Raw genomic sequence first — 21,952 nt, 5'->3', positions numbered from 1 at the left:
CTCTGCCCTGGAGTGTGGTGGAGGTTCCTTTGGAGGCTTTTAAACAGATTTACTATTTCTTTTCCAACTCAGACAATCATTCGGATATTCAGATTTTAAAAATAAAAATTGGGAGGCAGCAAGGGTCCCTGGTGGGTGTGACATTGTAGGCCTCTCTGCCTGTTTGTCTCCCATAGACAAGCAATTACTTTCATGAACAAAACTTAAAATTCAGTGCCCCTTTCAGATAATTTATTATAGCTATTTTGGCAATGGTTGCAGATTCAGATCATGTGTTGATACTTAAGATAGTGTGCTGTATAAAAGTCACTGATTCATTTCCATCTGAGTTTAATATTTAATGTTTTTTTAAAAATCGAATGAATCATTGAGAGATTACTTTCACACAGTATAGTCTTAAAACTAGATTACACCCAGCTTAGTTAATAGATATATTATTGTTGATTTTAATTTGTCCTTCACTCACATTTTAATAAATGTCTTGCTAGGTTAAAACATTGCTTAGTTCCAACTAGAGTTGACCTACTGAATCAATTGTTGAACGGAGAGTCAACTCAAATATACAGTTGGCCCTCTGTATCCATGGATTCTGTATCCATGGAATCAACCAGTTACAAATACATATATTTAATATCCAAACAAGAAACCTTGATTATATCATTTTATATAAGGAATTCCATTTTACTAAGCTATTGAATCTAATGGGACTTGAGCTTCCATGGATTTTGGTATCCACTGGGCATTCTGGAACCAAAGTCCAGTGGATACCAAGAATCTGCTATCAAAACAACTCAGATGCTCTACCTCCCTTCCTGACCCCTAGCCTCTCCTTCTTCCTTTCTTTTCGCTTTTGCGGAAAGGAGAATATGGGAAAGGAACAACATGATTTTATTTTGTTGGGGGCGTCTGTGTCCCTTCCTTCAACCCAGGAACCATAAAAAAGCCACCAATTTTTTTAGGATGGGTCTATGCTATCACCAAATTATGATAAAGTAGATGACTCATCCTTGTGTCACAAAATATATTTCAAGGAAATGAGTAAGCAGTTTTTTTTTAAGACAGCAAATAATGTATTGAAGTGTTTTATTTTAATTGCAGTCAGCAGTGACTACATGTCTTTTAAAGGTGATTAGTTGAAGGTCTGGATTAAGGCAAAAGATTTCAGTAAATGGCAGTTCCACATAGTGACTCAACCGGGAACTCTGGATTGCTTAGATAGAACAAGCCAGGATCAAAATGTGATTTTATCTCCCATCTTGTAAATTAAACTCTGTACGTGTGATCTACAATTGTGTTGGGCCAAGAGATGCTCCAAAGTTTTCAGAAGCACAAAGAAAATCATTTGGCAGAGCAAAAGAATTCATTGCCAGATGAGCATATTTGTGTGTAGAGATTGCAGATTGACTTTGAAAAATATGTGAAATGGAATGAAGTATTCTTTAAAGCGGGGTGGCTTAGTTGCAATCCTGAGTAGGATCAATCCATTCCAGAACATGTTGCTGCAATCTCACTTTTAATGCAAAGGGATCTTGTTGCACCTTTGAGAGTAACCAAGAAACAAGTTGGTAGCCTAAGATTCTAAGTTTTACTTCATCAGGTGCTTTGGAGTGAAGGGCCTAAGAGCAAGCATCAGATAAAATAGATTTAGCCTTTGAAAGCTTATGCCATTAACTTCTTTCTCTCAGTTGGTCTCAAAAGTGCTACAGGATGGCTTTGCATAATGATCCAGGCTTAACATGGATATGCCTTTGAATTGTACAGTGGGCCCTCAGTATCCATGGATACTCAACTCTCATTCTATACTATAATTTTACTATTTTATACTATGTATAGTGACAGGAAAGTTTGAGAAGACAATTATGCTGGGGAAAATGGAAGGAAAAAGGAAGAGGGGTCGACCAAGGGCAAGATGGATGGATGGCATCCTTGAAGTGACTGGATTGACCTTGAAGGAGCTGGGGGTGGTGACGGTCGACAGGGAGCTCTGGCGTGGGCTGGTCCATGAGGTCACGAAGAGTCGGAAAAGATTTGCTGGTTTGATTTTTTTCCTGAATATTTTTCAGCGTGGTTGGTTGAATCTGTGGATAAAGAATTCATGGATACAGAGGGCTTACTGTATTTTAATGATCACTAACATACATTAAAATCTGGATGTTTCTTTTGCGGGGGAGGGGTACCTGGTCCATAGTGGCATTCTCATACTGCTCCTCTGCTTTAGAAAAACAATGTTTTGTCTGGTTGGTTTTCTAATTACCATAATATTGTTATTTGTATGTTGGTACCTTACAGGTTTTCTGTAAAATACAGAATAACAAAGAAGAGCATCTTAAGCTTATTCACATAAAATACAAAACTATACACCTCAAAAATCTGCAATCCGGTTTCAAACCCTGCTCTAATGACTTTAGAAAGCTCTCCTGTAGTCTTTTGATTCCTGAACTAGATAGTGACATACCAGTATTAAGTGTAGTTGTTTCGAAAGCATTAAGTGTTCTTTATTAACAGGAAATAGTTAATGAATTTTTGGAATATACTGCTTATCTTAGTGTATGATGGTAGATCAGGTTTCTTTCTATATATATTATGTGTGTTTGACTAGACAATTCCATTGATAACTGGCCTCAGCTTAGATATAAAATTTTGGCCACACACTGTTGACTAGGCTTGGCCCCATGTAAGCGGCCCTGAGACCCTTCGGGGAGATGGTGACAGGGTATAAAATAAAGTAGTTGTTGTTGTTATTATTATTATTATTATTATTATTATTATTATTATTTTATAGGGATATGATATATAATAGAATTGAGCATGCTTATGTCCTCAAAAATGAATGGGGTTTTTTGTGTGTCAGGAGTGATATGAGAAACTGCAAGTCTCTTCTGGTGTGAGAGAAATTGGCTGTCTGCAAGGACGTTGCCTAGGGAATGCCCAGATGTTTTACCATCCTGTAGGAGGCTTATCTCATGTCCCCGCATTAGAAGCTGGAGCTGACAAACGGGAGCTCAAGCATGCTTTTTCTGGTTACTTTATTCCCTCTACCCCCATCATAATATTCAACTTGGATGACATAGTTTTCAGAGTCCATACTGCCTTCTGTGAACTTGAGATTTTTTTTTATCCTACTATCTACAAGAAAGAAAGTAAGGTTGGATAATGTTTTTCAGCTATCCTATTTCTTTGATTATATAAGACACATTTCCCCCATATACACATCTCTAAAATCAGAGTGTTTCTTAGAATTGCACATGCAGTGTGAACATATATATGTCGTGTTGGTGGAACTGAAATTAGTGTTGCTTCTTACAATCGATGACATCTTAGAATTGATCAAATACAGCATTTTTGTTTTTATCTGGCAAATTTTGTATGATGAGCTGTACATATGTGGCTTGATTTGTAAAGATAGACCACAAATAAGAGGCAGTTGCATTTATTGTACAAGAACTCATCTGGACTCATTCCTCACCAGATGTATTGAATTATGACATTATTATCAGCATGATTAATTGCTACCCAGTATAATCTATGAAATCTGGAAGATGCTGCTTGGGAGAAAATTGCTGTAAAAAAACCACAACTTTTTCTAAAACCAACTTGAGCATCAGGCAATTGATTCTCTATATTTCTATGATGTACCAGCCCCTAGGAGCCTATCCACGCCATCTATTACTTGTGTTTTGAGCTTTAAAGTCGCCTGTCAGTGAATAACAACAACAACAACAACTTTATTTCTAACCTACCCTCTCTCCCAGAGGGGACTCAGCTTCCAAAACAAAGCTGACATTCAATGTCCCAAACAATATAAAATAACATCTTAAATTAACATTTAAATACAATTAAAAACAGATAGAAACAGTCCTTGACAAGCAAATAGACTGTGGTCTCATCGAGTGCATTGAGCAGTTAAGTTCTGTTTTTAAAAAATAGGAGCTTGAAATCTAAAAATATAAAATGACAAATAGCACTACAAATAGACGGATGCTACCAGGATGACACCTTGAATTTCATTAGTTTTTCTTAAGCAAAGAATAGCCCAAAGTAGTTTGCCATTGCCTTCCTCAGAAATGCAACCAACATCACCTTGTATTCCTTGATGCTCCCACATCCTTCTGAGATAGGATCTGGTGCCTTCAGGGTATTTAAGCCTTATCTGTTATTTAGTCCCACCCTATCTATAATCATTTCCATTATTTTCCTAGTTGTGGGCAGTGACTTTTTTGAAAAGTGAGACTCTGCTATCTGAGCAGACATTATATGTAAATTCGAACCCTCGTCTTGCAGATTTCTAACTAACATGGATAGCCTACATAGATAGTGAAAGTCCTCTTCATGCCCTTTGCCCCTTACACCTACAATGTGATGGAGAATAGTAAGGAAAGAGCTAGTACTCTTCTTGCAAAGAGTTAGCACAGTGGCAACCTTTGGTCCTTGAGATGGTTAGGACTTCAGCTCTCACAATTCCTAACAACTGGTAAGCTGTCTGGGATTTCTGGGAATTGAAGTCCAAAACAGTTGGAGGACCAAAAGTTGGGAACCACTGAGCTGGCACTTCCCTTTCTTTGCATGTTGATTTCACACGCACCGGGATTGTGGCGCAGCTGGCTGAGTGTCAGCTGCATTAAGATCACTCTGACCAAAAGGTCATGAGTTCGAAGCTAGCCCGGGCTGGAGTGGGTGTCCAGCCATTGTGTAGCCCGTTGTCGACCTTTGCAACCCGAAAGACAGTTGCATCTGTCAAGTAAGAAAATAAGGTACCACCTTGTGTGGGAGGCTAAATTTAACTAATTTATGAGGCCATAAAGAAAGAAGACTCCGGGGAATGTGGAATGTGGAAGAACTTCATCGGTGTCGTTGATGGACGATGAAAAGCAGCAGCTCCCCTGGCGGCCAGAAAAAAAAAGTTAAATAGCCTTTGTCTGTTAAATGTTGTTTGTCAAACTGGCATTGAATGTTTGCCATATATGTGTTTACTGTAATCCGCCCTGAGTCCCCTGCGGGGTGAGAAGGGCGGAATATAAGAACTGTAAATAAATAAATAAATAAATAAATAAATCATAACCGAATAGGGATGATCTCAGAAATTGAAGGGACAATATTTCTATTACATTTGACAGGCCCCAACCATAGGTTTCTGCTTTATACTGTATCCCCCAATTAGATACCAAGTATGTAGGTTTCCTTTGTTGTCATTAATTATTTTTCCAATATGGGCAGACATGCTATGAAGGAACACACTTGCTGAGGCTGCCTTCATCATCCATCTTCACTCCCCAAAATGCCCATGATATTTGGGGGTGGGGAGTGTGTAGAACAAGTCTGACATTTTGCTGTACAGTGCACCTAAAAAGATTTTTCTTTAAGCTGGAAATGGATACTGCATATTTATAGGGATTAGCAAAAGTGGCAATAGGCCTGTGCTGGAAGTTCCTTCCAGGTCTTGTTGGTGATGAGCCCTGTTTCCTCCCCATCTTCCATTTTCTGGTGGTTGTTTGGGAGGAAGGCATGAAAGACCCCAAACTTACATTACAGTTAACTCATAATTGTACCATTATAAGGATAAGTTTCATCAAGGACAGGATTAGGCATGCTTTGCACTAAGAAAACAAAAAGAAAGATACTTTACAAGACATTCTTAATACGACAACACATTTTTCAAAGTGAAATTGTGCTTTTGTGATTCAGAAATGAATATCTATCTAATATCAATATTTTAGGTTGATGGATAGGTTTTCTCCCCTACTAAGCATCTGTTGGGTGGAGACATCGAAAAAGCAGACTGCTAAAGGAAATGGCAAACTTCCTTTTTCTGAAGAGAAAGAAAGCAATTAATACGATGTATACTTGGATGAACATTTCCTTTTTTAAAAAAAATTACTTTGAAAATGTAATGCTGTGTTTTTTAGGATAGACACACTCCACCCTATTTTTTTTTTAAAAAAAACATACTATTACCAAGCAACCTCAGCTCTTCTGTATCCTGCCCTGTGTTGGCAATAATTAGGGGAGACTCCCAGTGCTGGCTTTTCTGCCATAGTATGCCTTAAATTTAATTTAAATCCCTCCCACCCTACTTTCCTTAGTTCATCACATGACTAATTAGATAATTTTTTTTGAGTTTTAATTCATAAATGTCAAAAAGCTACTGTATCTTAATCCACCGCCTTTCCCTCTAACTTTGTTTTTCTCAATGTGGATTTGAACATTATACAAAACTGTATTTCCAGTCCATACTCCAGGAAACAATGCCTGGCTGCTCATTGAAAGGAAGGATATTAGAGGCAAAAATGAAGTACTTTGGCCACATCATGAGAAGACAGGAAAACTTAGAGGACAATGGTGCTGGGGAAAATGGGAGGAAAGAGGAAGAGGGGCCGACCAAGGCCAAGATGGATGGATGGTATCCTTGAAGTGACTGGCTTGACCTGGAAGGAGCTGGAGGTGGCCATGGTCGACAGGGAGCTCTGGCATGGGTTGGTCCATGAGGTCACGAACAACAACAAACAACTGAACATCCTCTTCTAAAAGGAGTTATGGAGGGAAATAATGTGTCATTTAATTAAATCAGGGATTCTCAAACTTTTTCAGCTGTGGGGCCTTTTTGAAGCAAGAGTTTCTAGTGGTGCCCTCAAAATGTTTAGATTATTATATATTATATATCATGTATACATATCAGACATGGGCCAGGTCATTCAGTTACCCAAAAGTCGCTTTGATCCGTTCCGGGCTGGACGCCACATTAGATGCAGTCTCCGTGGATGTGACACAAGCACCTGCTTGTCAGATTTTGTTGGATTCTTTTCAGTTTGTGAAACCCGAGGATGTGGACAAGGTACTTGGAGGAATGAGACCCACCACGTCCATCCTAGACCCCTGCCCATCCTGGCTTCTGAAGGAGGCCAGAGGGGGATTGGCCGAGTGGGTAACGGTGGTGGTTAATGCCTCCCTTCGGGAAGGCAAGATTCCAGCGAGCCTAAAACAGGCTGTTATAAAGCCGCTGTTGAAGAAACCATCACTTGATCTCACTAAATTGGACAACTTTCGGCCTGTTTCCAATCTTCCCTTCTTGGGCAAAGTCATGGAAAGCGTGGTGGCCTCACAACTCCAGGTATTCTTGAGAGACACGGATTATCTGGATCCGGCACAGTCTGGTTTCAGACCGGGACATGGTACCGAGACGGTCTTGGTCGCCTTAGTGGATGATCTGCGCCGGGAGCTAGACAGGGGGAGTGTGTCCCTGTTGGTGCTCCTGGACCTCTCAGCGGCCTTCGATACCGTCGACCACGGTATTCTTCTGGGGCGCCTTGCAGAGATGGGTCTCGGGGGCACTGCTCTGCAGTGGCTCCGGTCATTTCTGGAGGGTCGTACTCAGAAGGTGTTACTGGGGGACTCCTGTTCAACGCCGCAGCCGTTGACCTGTGGCGTTCCTCAGGGTTCCATCTTGTCCCCCTTGCTGTTTAACATCTACATGAAGCCGCTGGGTGAGATCATCCGGAGTTTCGGGGTGCGGTGTCACCTGTACGCAGATGACGTCCAACTCTGTCACTCCTTTCCACCTGCTACTAAGGAGGCCGTCGAAGTCCTGAACCGGTGCCTGGCCGCTGTAATGGTCTGGATGAGGGCGAACAAACTGAAATTAAATCCAGACAAGACAGAGGTACTCCTGGTCAGTCGCAAGGCCGAACAGGGTATAGGGTTACAGCCTGTGCTGGACGGGGTCGCACTCCCCTTGAAGGCGCAGGTTCGCAGCTTGGGTGTGACCCTGGACTCATCGCTGAGCCTGGAGCCTCAGGTTTCAGCGGTGACCAGGGGAGCATTTGCACAGCTTAGGCTCGTGCGCCAGCTGCGCCCGTATCTTGGGAAGTCTGACTTGGCCACGGTGGTACACGCTTTGGTCACATCCCGCCTTGACTACTGCAACGCTCTCTACGTGGGGCTGCCCTTGAAGACGGCCCGGAAGCTTCAGCTAGTCCAGCGCGCGGCAGCCATGTTGTTAACGGGAGCTGGACGCAGAGAGCATACAACGCCTCTGCTGTCCCAGCTCCACTGGCTGCCAATCTGCTACCGGGCCCAATTTAAGGTGCTGGTGTTATCCTACAAAGCCCTAAACGGTTCCGGCCCAAAATATCTTGCAGACCGCATCTCGGCCTACGAGCCCACGAGGGCCTTGAGATCATCCGGGGAGGCCCTTCTCTCGGTCCCGCCTGCCTCACAGGCACGTCTGGCGGGGACGAGGGAGCGGGCCTTCTCGGTGGTGGCCCCCCGGCTGTGGAACACCCTCCCTGCTGAAGTTAGACAGGCGCCCTCCTTGATGGCCTTTCGTAGGGGCCTGAAAACATGGCTCTTCGAGCAGGCCTTCAACTGAGTGTATTGAATGACATTGGAATGAACTAGGACTACGAATCTCGGCTATGACCCCAGGACTCGACGAAGCGGATTTTTAGTATAAGTATATGTTGTGTTGTATCTGTCTGGTTTGTATCGTCGTGATTCACTGTATACTGTCTCCTTTGTTGTTGTTCACCGCCCCGAGTCGCCCGCGGGCTGAGAGGGGCGGTCAATAAATGCAAGAAATAATAAATAAATAATATGTAGATACTTTGAATGTGTGAAATGATGGCCAGAGGTGGAAAAAATAGCAACCTACAAATCCAAGTTAATACTTTATGCCTCAGCCAATTGTCCAGCATGTGTATGTGTTTTATATACCAGTTGTCAGACAGTTTAGAAAAGAATCTAAATTAAATCAGTTGTTCATCTCTTGGTATGAAATAATTTCACAATTTAGGAAAGTATTGATTTGGTAAATGTAACTGTTCCTAGGCATTTAATGAAGGCTTGCAAGAAACCTGTCTTGTCTGTCTTTTCATGGGTAACTGCCACCTAGAAATTTGTTGGCTTCTAAGTATTTGATAGTGGGCTCAGTAGAAGAAAAACTAAATTATTTGAATTCACACAACAACAACCACCACCACCACCACCCACATATTTGACTCTGGTGTGCTCCTTCAACCATGTTCTAAGACTACTCCACACACTGAGTTTTCTTTTAAATCTCTCTCAGTCGACTCAGCATGATCTAGTGTTCAGTCTTTCATTTCCAAGCTAAAATATAAAATACACATGGATTATTTTTAACTGTTTTCAGTTTCTGACAATGCCCTGGTCCTTACTTGTTGAATAAGTGGATGAAGCCTGCATAATTTGTTAGCTGTACAGTTTGCGATACAGGTTGGAGATAGTTTACCCACCTTGCAGGTACCTATTGCAAGGGAGAGTGCTGAGGCTGAAAGTGGAGTGGTTAAATCCAGATTTTGCGACCAAAATGGGGTGGGGCTTCTACCTGCATCAGCTTTCCATCAAGACTCTCTGAAACATTAAACAAGAGATCTTAGGCAAATATAGGCCTGTGATTGACACTAAAAGTTTTCTTCTGCATGATTTCTTACCTGAAGAAAAAGTCAGCAAACTACAAAAGCTAGTATAATGCCTTGTTGCCCTTTGGTCCACACAATGAAAAGTATCACTTTGATGTGTATTTTGTATTCAAAAGGGCTACATGGGTCTTGTTATTATATGCCTTCAAGTCATTTTTGACTTATGGTGACCTAAGGCTTACTTATAATTTTATTTATTTATTTACCGTATTTATATACCACCTTTCTCAGCCCGAAGGCGACTCAAGGCGGTTTACAATTGGCATAATTCAAATGCCCCCAACAATATAAAAATAGTTAAAACATTAACATATAGTATAAACCATATAAAAACAATAAAAGCAATGAAAGACAATAATTATCATGAGATTTCCTTGACAAAGTTTGTTTGGAGGTTTGTCTTTGTCTTCCTTTGAAGCTGAGAGTGCCTTGCCCAAGGTCACCCTGTGGCCCCCGGTGGCGCAGTGGGTTAAACCCCTGTGCCGTCAGGACTGAAGACCAACAGGTTGCAGGTTCAAATCCGGGGAGAGGCGGATGAGCTCCTTCTATCAGCTCCAGCTCCTCATGCAGGGACATGAGAGAAGCCTCCCACAAGGATGATAAAAAACATCAAATCATCTGGGCATCCCCTGGGCAACGTCCTTGCAGATGGCCAATTCTCTCACACCAGAAGCAACTTGCAGTTTCTCAGGTCGCTCCTGACACGACAAAAAAAACCAACCCCATGGCTTTCTGTGACTGAGTAGGGATTTGAACCCTAGTCTCCAGAATCATAGTTCAATGCTCCAACCATTGCATCATGCTGGCTCTCCTGCAAGTGAATCCTTTTACTAAGAAGTAATTTAGACCTACTGCCCATATGCAAATGTGTTTCTTTATTACTCATCGCTTCCTGGTACAGTAGGTGTGCGGATTGACTCAATTAAGGAGTGTTGCTCTGAGGTGCAAAAACTGATCCTTGCTCATAGAAGCAAGCCACCATTTGAGCCTGATTCATACTGTGTCTGAACAGATGCTCCTTGTATAAACAAATGTAACAAAATCTGTATTGTCATGTCTGGTTGTTCATCTTCCTCCTATACCTTTATTGTACCACCTGAAGCCATATCCATATTACCTCATAGTTGGATTGGTGACATCAAACAGGCAGACTATTCTCTTGAAATAACCGTATCTTGTAAGGGATATTTAACCTTAAAGTGTCTCAAACTTGGACTGCAAGTTATGCATACCAGTTACATGCACAAATGTCTTAATATAAGATTTGTGTCCTCCTTTTGGATTGTGGGATCGCATTAACTGATCTGAAAGGCATGGAAACAAAAAGTAATGGCAGAAGTTAGATTTACTGCAGAGGAAGCAGAATATGCACATCTTCCCCGCTTCTCTAACTTGCTGGAAGAAGACGCTATGTATATTTCCTATGGAGATATAAATGCTTTCCCACTATGATGGAAGAATATGGGCATGGCATGTGTACTTCTTGTTATGAAATTAGGGCAGAAAGGGATAGTTATTGGTATTTATACCCCTAAGAACTGGAAGCCCCAAGTTATCTAAAGGTCTGGCAGAGAGAAAATTTAAAAAAGGCAAAACATTTTATAGAAAAATCCACATATTGTTTATACTTATGTATAAGTTAACCTCAGGGGATAAGCCAAGGACAGGTTTTTGGGACCAAAATTATTAATTTGGTTATGACCTATGTTGTTCCTTTTTATTAAAAAAAATAGAAACTTCACAGAACATCATGTAAAAGGCCTCAAGCGAAACATTTTCTTTTGGAATTAGTAGTAGTTTATTTAGGAACTTTGGAGAAAATAGAGAGAAATTCTCAGGTGAAATACAATATAGAGATCTTTATTTTCAGAGACATCTTGAATAGCAGATATGTCCTCTTGGTATTTTGGTACTGGAATGCTTAACTTATAGTAAGATTTTTAAGACCATTGTAAGGCTATTGTATCATTTTTAAATGCAGTGAATGGTGCTGTGTATTCAGTAGTAGCTGACTCTTGATGCATTCTTTTACAACTGGTGTAAGCGCCAGTTGAAGAAATAGAAACTAATGTTACTCTATTTTATTTTGCAGATAAAGTTTCTCCTGTGTCTTGGATTATTAAACTGCCTCATAGTCTTTGGATTTGCCCAACAAGGCAAGTAGTAATATTTGTCATTGCTTTTGTTATTATTCATTGATTTCATAGTCTACCAGGTGTTACCAAATGGAGTTTGGGACCATCACTTATTTCTATTTTATGCAAGAAACTATTTGCATATACATAGTGAGATCTAGAGTTTCCTAAAAAGAGAACATATTAATCAAATCTGAGAATAATAAAATCCACAAAAGTTAAATCTGCAAGTGTGTAAGGTTGACTTCAGTTAATGATTGTGCCATTATAATTTCAAAAACCCCCAATTAATTTCTTCATATTTTCTTGCAGGTGGGAATATTTGTATAGCAGCTAATGCAAAATCATGTGCTGATTGTATACAAGCTGGACCAAATTGTGGATGGTGCAAAAATGTAGTATGTATTACTTTAATTTCCCTACTATGCTAAATTGTGACCAGTTCTGCACAGAATGTTAAGAACTTCCTTCCATTAACAAAATAGCTGCAACTGCGAATGGAAACAATTGGACTTAGTCAGCTTCTGGGGGGAAAAGGAGAAAAGATATGAGCAATTTGTAATGGAAACCCTTATAAAAAGACTGTGGAGACCTTGTAACTGGCCAACCTTGGTAAATACGTTTTCCCAACTTGACTGTAGGAGAAGTATGTTATGATTGATCCAAAGCAAACTGAACGGTCTTAAGATGTTGGTAGAGAATGGCAGGAGTGTCTGGCAAAAAATATTAAATATACCTCTTTTTGTGTTTTGAATACTTGAAAATCTTTAATCAAAAGATATTAGCAGAGAAAGTAATGAATACAGTGACAAAACAATGGCAAAATGATTCAGGCCAAGCAGATGAAAAGTTTGGCATTGCTTCATCCATGATCTCAAGAATGGAAGACGGGATGTCAGTGGACAACAAAAGATCTAAAGATGGATTTAAAGCTTACTTTTTGAGAAGTGGAATAAACACAGAGAACTGGGAAGCCCTGACCCTTGAGCTCTCTAACTGGAGGTCGCTGTGGATTTTGAAGAGGCACGAATGGAAGGCAAAAGGGAGAAATGCATCAAGAGGAAGGCGCATCAAGCCAACCTTATAGAGACCATCTTGGATCTAGAAACCAATGTCCTCACTGTGGAAGAACATGTAGATCCAGAATAGCTCTCCATAGCCACTTATGGACCTACCACCAAGACTCTACCCTTGGAAGACAATCATACTTGATCATGAGGGATTCCCTATATATAGTACCGAACAGAAAATGCTGTTTCTTAAGTTGCCATGCAATAAGCATTGGCCTTCAGAAATTGATATGTGGATCTATGGAGAAAAGGTCTAGGTATTTGGAACCATGGCTATTTAGGACTTTGGATGAAAGCACCAGCGTCATAAGCAAGTAGTGCAGTTCCTATGGGATCATTAAAGTGTGCCTTTGCCCTGCTATATATCTTAATATTCTGATATGTGTTACTGAGATGTTTGAAACCTCTGGGTCATCTTCCAAAGCAGTTCTATTTGCAGTAGCTTGCAGTAGTCCAATGGGAGGTTTGATTACCTAACTCTACCTCTGATGGATATCGAATCTATAGATACATGAATCACACTATAATGATTTAGTTTCTGATTACATCATACTTGGCTGTCATTGACTTCAGGTTCCATTCATTTCAGTGCATCTGCTCTTAAGTGTGATTAAATCTGGATTCAGGCCAACAAGTGTAATGTATTTGGTTTCCAGCCACAGCTATTAGTATTTTACAAATATGTCCTCCTTCAGGAGACTTTTAATAAGAGTAGGTTGACCTTGATGAGAATGGGAGGTGAGGAGATTCTCAAAAGCCTTTGCATTTATGCACCAGATTAGAAGGATATAATAAACTGAAGTGGGAACGGGTTGTTGTAGATTTTTCGGGCTATATGGCCATGTTCTAGAAGCATTCTCTCCTGATGTTTCACCTGCATCTATGGCAAGCACCCACAGAGGTTGTGAGGTGGGAATGTTTTTTAATGTCTAAAAGATAGCTTTTAAGTTACCTAATAGCATAATGCAGCTGTGTTGCAGCTCTGATTCTGTCCCATGCATATCCTTCTATCTTTTCCATTTTACAAAGCTAGTGGAAATGACTGTTGAAGCTGCAATCTGTTTCCCTATATAGTTTTGTTCACACTGTGGTGTTTCCCCATGTGACCCCCTATATATATACATGGAAATAGGGGTGTACTGTACAAGTATGTGGAGCTGATATCTATACTTGAAATGACCTGCTGATTTTTTAATCTCAGGTGAAGAGGGCTAGAAATACATTTGAATTACACAGACTGATCGTGGCAACAGATTCTGCTTCTAGAAACAATTCTGTTTTTAATACGAGAGCAGATGAACAAGAAAGTGTTTTAAAAACAAACATTAGGGTATGAATTAAGAGAGTAAAGAGAGAATTACATAGCTAATCTCTTTAGGATTTGTCTCCTTTCTTTTCCAGTTGGATAGCTGCTTTACACTCCCTCCACTCTCCATATAGAGCATTCTCTCATAGCTATTTAAAAACCATTCCTCTTCGGAGTCTGTGTGTCTGGATTTAATTATATTCTCCGGTGACATTAGAAGACCAGTAACTTTAGATACAGACAAAGAGGATGGGCAGGAAAACAGAGGATTTTATATACATTTTAAGTCTGTTTTCAGTTCTGAAATGCCATATGGTCTGATATTAGATCCCGTGTACATATTTCCACAGAGCTGGGAAATGGTAATATGGGCTGGAATATGTGTTGGTCCCCTCCTCATAAATGTATAGCAGAGTAACTTAGCAGCAGCAGTATAATCCAGTAGCAGTAGCCCAAACTGATAAAAAGAACAAAAACACAAATACCAATGTTTTTTCATCCCCCATGAACCAACACGAGCCCTAAGATCATCCGGGGAGGCCCTCCTCTCGCTTCTGCCTCCGTCTCAGGTGCGGTTGATGGGGACAAGGGAGAGGGCATTCTCGGTGGTGACTCCCCAGCTCTGGAACCCTCTTCCTAGGGAGATCAGACTGTCACCTACCCTTCTGCAAGAACCTAAAAACATTGATGTTCTGTTGTGCCTTTGATTAGGAAGTTCCAAAGAATTGGCCCTTTAATACCTAAGTTCCAGCACTTTAGCATAGCCCTCCACTCTACAAGCCTGACATTATAACGCCCAAGGACATTACTCTCCCATCCCTTCCACTGAATTTTTGCACTTTCCCTTAGCTCTATCTAGGAATTTTGCACAAACTCAGAGCCCTCTGAACTCAGCACTTTATTGCTCCCATGGTAATGTTTTTATGATGTTATGTTTTATTGTGATACGTTTCTATTTGGTTTTGTTTTGTTTTGTTTTATTGCATTATGTTTTAACTGTGTTCTCTGGCTCGTCCCTTTGCAAGTCTCTTCAGAGAGATGGAGGCAGGTTATAAAAATAAACATTTATTATTATTAAGAATGCTTTTCTTTGTAGTAAAATAATAAAATAATATAGTTGCACTACTGTGCTCCCTGACTTTCCTTCTACGCTGCAGAGACACAGATACTAGCCCACAATTTCTCGCAGCCAAAAGAACTTTCAAAACACCATAGGCTCATTGTATTTACAACCGCCTGGAATGACAACTAATCACCTCTCAACAAAGGATTCCCTCAAGCAATAAGAAGCCACATGTGAAACTGCCAAGCCATTAAATGCTAATCAAGGTGGCCAATTCACACTTGCCTCCAACAGACAAGAGTTCTTTCTCCCACTCTGGACATTCCACACATATATAAATTCCATTTTCCAAGTTTCCAACAGACCTCACAACCTCTGAGGATGCTTGCCATAGATGCTGGCGAAACGTCAGGAGAGAATGCTTCTGGAGCATGGCCATACAGCCCAGAAAACACACAACAGTCCGTAGTTGCACTGTTTACAATAACAAAGTTTCTATAACACAAATAAACAAATACATAGTAGTTTTACATGCAGCAGTCTTTATACTAGAGCTTTACACACAAAGCTTCTCTCATACCACGACTTCTCATATCAGGCCTTAATCATACTGTGAGGCATACCTCACAGAGAAGCCTACTCACACTGACTGATGAGTCCCTTCACTGAGGCAAACTAACTCCAATGGGCTTCTGCCTACTCACTCTTTCAGTGCTTGACTCACACTTTTGTAATCAAAAATACCTAGTTAATATTTAATATGTCTGACAATATCAGGACACTAGACCCCTGAACCCATTCTTTTTCCAGAAAAGGATTCTAACACAGGAATCTCCGCTACTGTAAACTGAAACGGCATGGCCTAGGCATAAGTTGTACAGATGACTCATCACTGAGATGCTGAGTAGTTTTCTACTACTTTATCCCAGAAAGAAAACCTTCAACTTGCTGGGTTGTTTCTTCCAAGCTTAGTTTGATCATCTTATTTCTGCTGGTTACTTACATTAACATCCCATATCATCTCAAAGCTGGAAGATTACTTTGTTGGTTGTGTTTATTTCAATTTCCTCTCTTGAATATATAATTAGAAGAGAAGCATGTGTGAAATAGGCTAGCTTGCAAAGATAGCTAGCAGCAGTTCCTGCCTTTGCGACCACACTTCTGTGGCAATTACAGGAATTGTTGTCAGGCACAAAACATATGTGTAAAATGTTAAATGTTTTAGCCTGCATCTGTGAGTCGCTCTCTTTACTTGGCTTTTGATGTAAAATATCATTGATTCACATATTGATTCTTGCAGATGAGGTCATTGAAATCATGGTGTGACTCATTGTTGCATTCCAAGGGCTGGATCAGTTAATTCCTGTCCTCTTCAGGACCATTCCTGGTGTGCTGAAAGGGGATTCCTTGCTGGGGGAGAGCAAAACACATGCTTTTGAAGCACAGGCAGTCCCCAAGTTACGACCAAGATAGGTTCTGTAGATTTGTTCTTAAACTGAATTTGTATGTAGGTCAGAACAGGTGCATTTTTAAATCTAACTACACCCATAGATGGATGGATGGATGGATAGATAGATAGATAGTATGCTTTGGATGGCATTGGGAAGAATTCACATCCCTTTGGTGTTTGTTTTGCTACTTGTGCCCTTGTTCAGAAGATTTCACCTCTCTGTCCCTGTGATAATTGGATTTTGAACAATTTGGCTTGTTGTAGAAACAAGGATTGGTGAGAAAGCTTTAGTGGAGACACAATTTTTTCCCATGATAACTTTTTCAGGAGTGAATTTCCCTTCCAAGGGGTAGATTTCTCTCACTTCCTGTTGTCTCACCCCCCTTTAAACTATTAGTAATGTAAGTAGGATGTTTGTAACTCACGGACTCCCTGTATTTGTAAAGAATCATAGTGCAGAGGCAGTGGATTTTATGATAGAGAGCTGTGGTGACACAATAGATGAAACCTTTGTGCTGGCTGAACTGCTGACCTGAAGGTCGGTGGTTCGAATCTGCAAGACAGGGTGAGCTCCCATTTGTCAGCCACAGCATCCCATGTGAGGACATGAGAGAAGCTTCCCACAGGATGGTAACACATCCAGGCATCCCCAGAGCAATGTCTCTGCAGACTGCCAATTCTGTCACACAAGAAGCAACTTGCAGTTATCTCAAGTAGCTTCTGACACCAAAAAGGTGGGTTTTATAAGAAAGTCCTAAGTCTAGCTTCCAATATTTGCATTTTCAAAAACACCGGAATGAGTAGGTGTCACCTGAAAAGAAATATATTCCAACTAGGAAAAAAGCAGGCAGCCCAGTAAAGAGTAATGTGTTTTCTGGATCAAGAGACTGATCTAGTATAAGGAAGAAGGGTGACTAAAATGATCAAGGGTCTGGAGAACAAGCCCTATGAGGAGCAACTTAAGGAGCTGGGCATGTTTAGCCTGAAGAAGAGAAGGCTGAGAGGAGATATGATAGCCATGTGAGAGGAAGCCACAGGGAGGAGGGAGCAAGCTTGTTTTCTGCTTCCTTGGAGACTAGGACGTGGAACAATGGCTTCAAACTACAAGAGAGGAGATTGCATCTGAACATTAGGAAGAACTTCCTGACTGTGAGAGCCGTTCAGCAGTGGAACTCTCTGCCCCAGAGTGTGGTGGAGGCTCCTTCTTTGGAAGCTTTTAAACAGAGGGTGGATGGCCATCTGTCAGGGGTGATCTGAATGCAATATTCCTGCTTCTTGGCAGGGGGTTGGACTAGATGGCCCATGAGGTCTCTTCCAACTCTTTGATTCTATGATTCTATGATTCTAGGTCTTATTTGTGTTCCTACAAGGATTTTTAAAATACAGTACATGTTTCTGCTCTTAAAGAGAAAATAAATCAATGATGAGAATTCAAACTTGATTAAAGTGGCTCTGATTATGTTTTCATTCCTTGTGCAAATGAAAAAGGTTGGTTTATTTTAAGGCTCGTAGTTTAAAACACACGTCATTGGGTGCATATAATCTCTCAATTGTATGGGGTCCTTTGCTAGAATCACAATCTGGAGTTTTAATTTTTTCAAAAGAGTGGAACAATTTTTTCAAAAGACTGGATTTTTGTTATCTTGTCTAAAATTAAAGTACAAAATACCCTGTCATAAACCATTTTAAGCTGATCTTGTTTGTGTTTCTTAGACTTTCTTACAAGAAGGAGAATCTACTTCAGCGCGATGTGATGATTTGGAGGTTTTAAAAACTAAGGGCTGCCCTCCTGAGGAAATAGAAAATCCCAGAGGCTCTCAAGAGATGCTAAAAAACAAAGAAGTTACAAATCGTGTCAAAGGAGCTGCTGAGAGTCTTAAGCCAGAAGACATTACCCAGATTCAGCCCCAGCAAGTACGGTTAAAGCTTCGGATAGGTAAGGATATCCCCAATGCCTTATCCTGGGGTGTTTGGTATTCATAAAAAGGCTTCAAGATTTACCTTCCAAAATGTGGCTCTGAGTAGAGTAGAGAGTGATAATCGAGAAGGATATGAGTTGCCCATGATTGCAAAGATCTGGAGAACATTACCATTTTCTAGTTCACTGATTTCTGTGACAAATGTTTTCTGTGGTTTTGGTGTTCTTTTGGGTTTCAACCTTGATGCAAGTGCTTGATTTCATTTGGTATGTATTTATTATTAACAGTATTTATATTCCAAGGGACTCAGAGCAGATTACAATGTACATATACATGGCAAACATTCAGTGCCATAGACACACAACATATATAGACAGACACACAGAGGCTATTTAACATTCCAGCTTCATGAGGGTATGCTCGAATTCTGGCCACCAGGGGAGCTGTCACTTCACCATCCACTTGTGACACCGATGGAGTATTTCCTCATTCTTTTGCATGCTGCTGAAGATTTTTATAGCATCGTAAATTAGTTAAATTAGCCACATAAAGCGATACCTAAATTTTCTACTTGACAAATGCAACTGTCTTTCAGGCTGCAAAGGTTGACAGCAAGCTAGACAAATGGCTGGGAGCTTACTCCAACCTGGGCTGGCTTCGAACTCATGACCTTTTGGTCAGTAGTGATTTTAATGCAGCTGACTCCCAACCAGCTGTGCCACAGCCTGGTCCCGGTTGTAATTTTAGCAGTTCAGTATGTTGCATCAAGCAGGGCCAATGCTCCTTATATATCACATAGGATAATTGTTGTGTGGGTTTTCCTGACTATTTTCATCTTTATCTTATCAAAACATGTAAGATTCATAAAGAGAGACACATTCATACCTTGCATCCAGAATAAAAACTTCAGTAGCATGTGAATGGTTATTAATCCCCATGACTTCTCCAAGTAAACATAAATAAATATGTGAAACTTCTGTTGTTTCTTTTCTTGTGCTCATATGGTTCATGCAAGGAAATTGTCTAAATATGGGTCTTGAGAAATCTTTATATCTGGGATGTATAGTTTATTATTACCATTGTGGGTATAAATATGTGTGTTGTTGTTGTTGTTGTTCATTCGTTCAGTCGTCTCCGACTCTTCGTGACCTCATGGACCAGCCCACGCCAGAGCTCCCTGTCGGCCGTCACCACCCCCAGCTCCTTCAAGGTCAGTCCAGTCACTTCAAGGATGCCATCCATCCATCTTGCCCTTGGTCGGCCCCTCTTCCTTTTGCCTTCCACTTTCCCCAGCATAATTGTCTTCTCTAGGCTTTCCTGTCTCCTCATGATGTGGCCAAAGTACTTCAACTTTGTCTCTAGTATCTTTCCCTCCAGTGAGCAGTCGGGCTTTATTTCCTGGAGGATGGACTGGTTGGATCTTCTCGCAGTCCAAGGCACTCTCAGCACTTTCCTCCAGCACCACAGCTCAAAAGCATCGATCTTCCTTCGCTCAGCCTTCCCTAAGGTCCAGCTCTCACATCCGTAGGTGACTACAGGGAATACCATGGCTTTGACTAGGCGGATCTTTGTTGCCAGTCTGATGTCTCTACTCTTTACTATTTTATGGAGACTGGACATTGCTCTCCTCCCAAGAAGTAAGCGTCTTCTGATTTCCTGGCCACAGTCTGCATCTGCAGTAATCTTTGCACCTAGAAATACAAAGTCTGTCACGGCCTCCACGGTTTCTCCCTCTATTTTCCAGTTGTCAATCATTCTTGTTGCCATAATCTTGGTTTTTTTGACGTTTAGCTGCAACCCAGCTTTTGCGCTTTCTTCTTTCACCTTGATTAGAAGGCTCCTCAGCTCCTCCTCGCTTTCGGCCATCAGAGTGGTGTCATCTGCATATCTGAGGTTGTTAATGTTTCTTCCAGCAATTTTCACCCCAGCTTTGCATTCATCCAGCCCCGCACATCGCATGATGTGTTCTGCATACAAGTTAAAAAGGTTGGGTGAGAGGATGCAGCCTTGCCGTACGCCTTTCCCAATCTTGAACCAGTCTGTTGTTCCGTGGTCAGTTCTTACTGTTGCTTCTTGGTCCTTGTACAGATTCCTCAGGAGAGAGACAAGGTGGCTTGGTATGCCCATCCCACTAAGAACTTGCCACAATTTATTATGATCCACACAGTCAAAGGCTTTAGAATAGTCAATGAAGCAGAAGTAGATGTTTTTCTGAAACTCCCTGCTTTTCTCCATTATCCAGCGGATATTTGCAATTTGGTCTCTCGTTCCTCTACCTTTTCTAAACCCAGCTTGAACATCTGGCAACTCTCGCTCCATGTATTGCTGGAGTCTTCCTTGCAGGATCTTGAGCATTACCTTACTGGCATGAGAAATAAGGGCCACTGTACGGAAGTTTGAGCAGTCTTTCGCATTTCCCTTTTTTGGTATGGGGATATAAGTTGATTTTTTCCAGTCTGATGGCCATTCTTGTGTTTTCCATATTTGCTGGCAAATGGAATGCATCACCTTGACAGCATCATCTTTTAAGATTTTAAACAGTTCAGCTGGGATCCCGTCGTCTCCTGCTGCCTTGTTGTTAGCAATGCTTCTTAAGGCCCATTCAACCTCACTCCTCAGGATGTCTGGTTCTAATTCATTCACCACACCGTCAAAACTATCCTCAATATTATTATCCTTCCTATACAGATCTTCTGTATAGTCTCGCCACCTTCTCTTGATCTCTTCAGCTTCTGTTAGGTCCCTGCCATCTTTGTTTCTTATCATGCCAATTTTTGCCTGAAATTTACCTCCAATGTTTCTAATTTTCTGGAAGAGGTCTCTTGTCCTTCCTATTCTGTTGTCTTCTTCCACTTCCATGCATTGCTTATTTAAAAATAGTTCCTTATCTCTTCTGGCTAACCTCTGGAATTGCGCATTTAACTGGGCATATCTCCCCTTATCCCTGTTTCCTTTTGCTTTCCTCCTTTCTTGGGCTACTTCCAGTGTCTCAGCAGACAACCATTTTGCCTTCTTGGTTTTCTTTTTCTTTGGGACGTACTTTGTTGCTGCCTCCTGAACAATGTCTCGGACTTCTGTCCATAGTTCTTCTGGGACTCTGTTTACTAAATCTAGTCCTTCAAATCTGTTCTTCACTTCCACTGTATATTCGCTAGGAATGTTAGTGAGATCATATCTAACTGGTCTGTGTATTTTCCCTGATCTCTTTAGTTTTATTCTAAATTGGGCAATAAGAAGTTCGTGATCTGAGCTACAGTCAGCCCCAGGTCTTGTTTTCACCGACTGGATGGATGTCCGCCACCTTTGGCTGCAAAGGATGTAGTCAATCTGATTTCGGTGTTGACCGTCTGGAGAGGCTCTGTGTTTATGTACATATTATACATATTATACATATTATACATATTATACATATTATAAATATGTGGCTCTGTGTTTATGTACATGTTTCGGAAAAGTCCCATATTTGTTCTGGCAGCCTTAGGTCTAAGGTTAATGGGAGTTAGCAATAACTGAAGACGGTTAGAATTTAAGCTAGAGATATTTCTAAGTTAATGATTTAAGATACAAGTGAAGGA

The 21,952-nt window shown here is 40.9% G+C and overlaps 1 protein-coding gene across 1 annotated transcript in view; it reads left to right on the top strand.

Moving 5' to 3' along the window:
- The window catches only part of ITGB1 (integrin subunit beta 1), a 50,110-nt gene that overhangs the window by 7,550 nt on the left and 20,608 nt on the right, over positions 1-21,952 (top strand). Inside the window, exons 2-4 of the mRNA XM_060782508.2 lie at positions 11,527-11,590; positions 11,882-11,967; positions 18,172-18,394. Of these exons, the coding sequence (XP_060638491.2) occupies positions 11,527-11,590; positions 11,882-11,967; positions 18,172-18,394 (373 nt within the window). The remainder of the gene's footprint in view (positions 1-11,526; positions 11,591-11,881; positions 11,968-18,171; positions 18,395-21,952) is intronic.

The sequence above is a fragment of the Anolis sagrei genome, chromosome 6 (genome assembly GCF_037176765.1).
Source record: "Anolis sagrei isolate rAnoSag1 chromosome 6, rAnoSag1.mat, whole genome shotgun sequence".
Taxonomy (NCBI): domain Eukaryota; kingdom Metazoa; phylum Chordata; class Lepidosauria; order Squamata; family Dactyloidae; genus Anolis; species Anolis sagrei.
The sequence above is the reverse complement of the archived record's forward strand: the minus strand, read 5'-3'. Positions and strand labels throughout refer to the sequence as shown.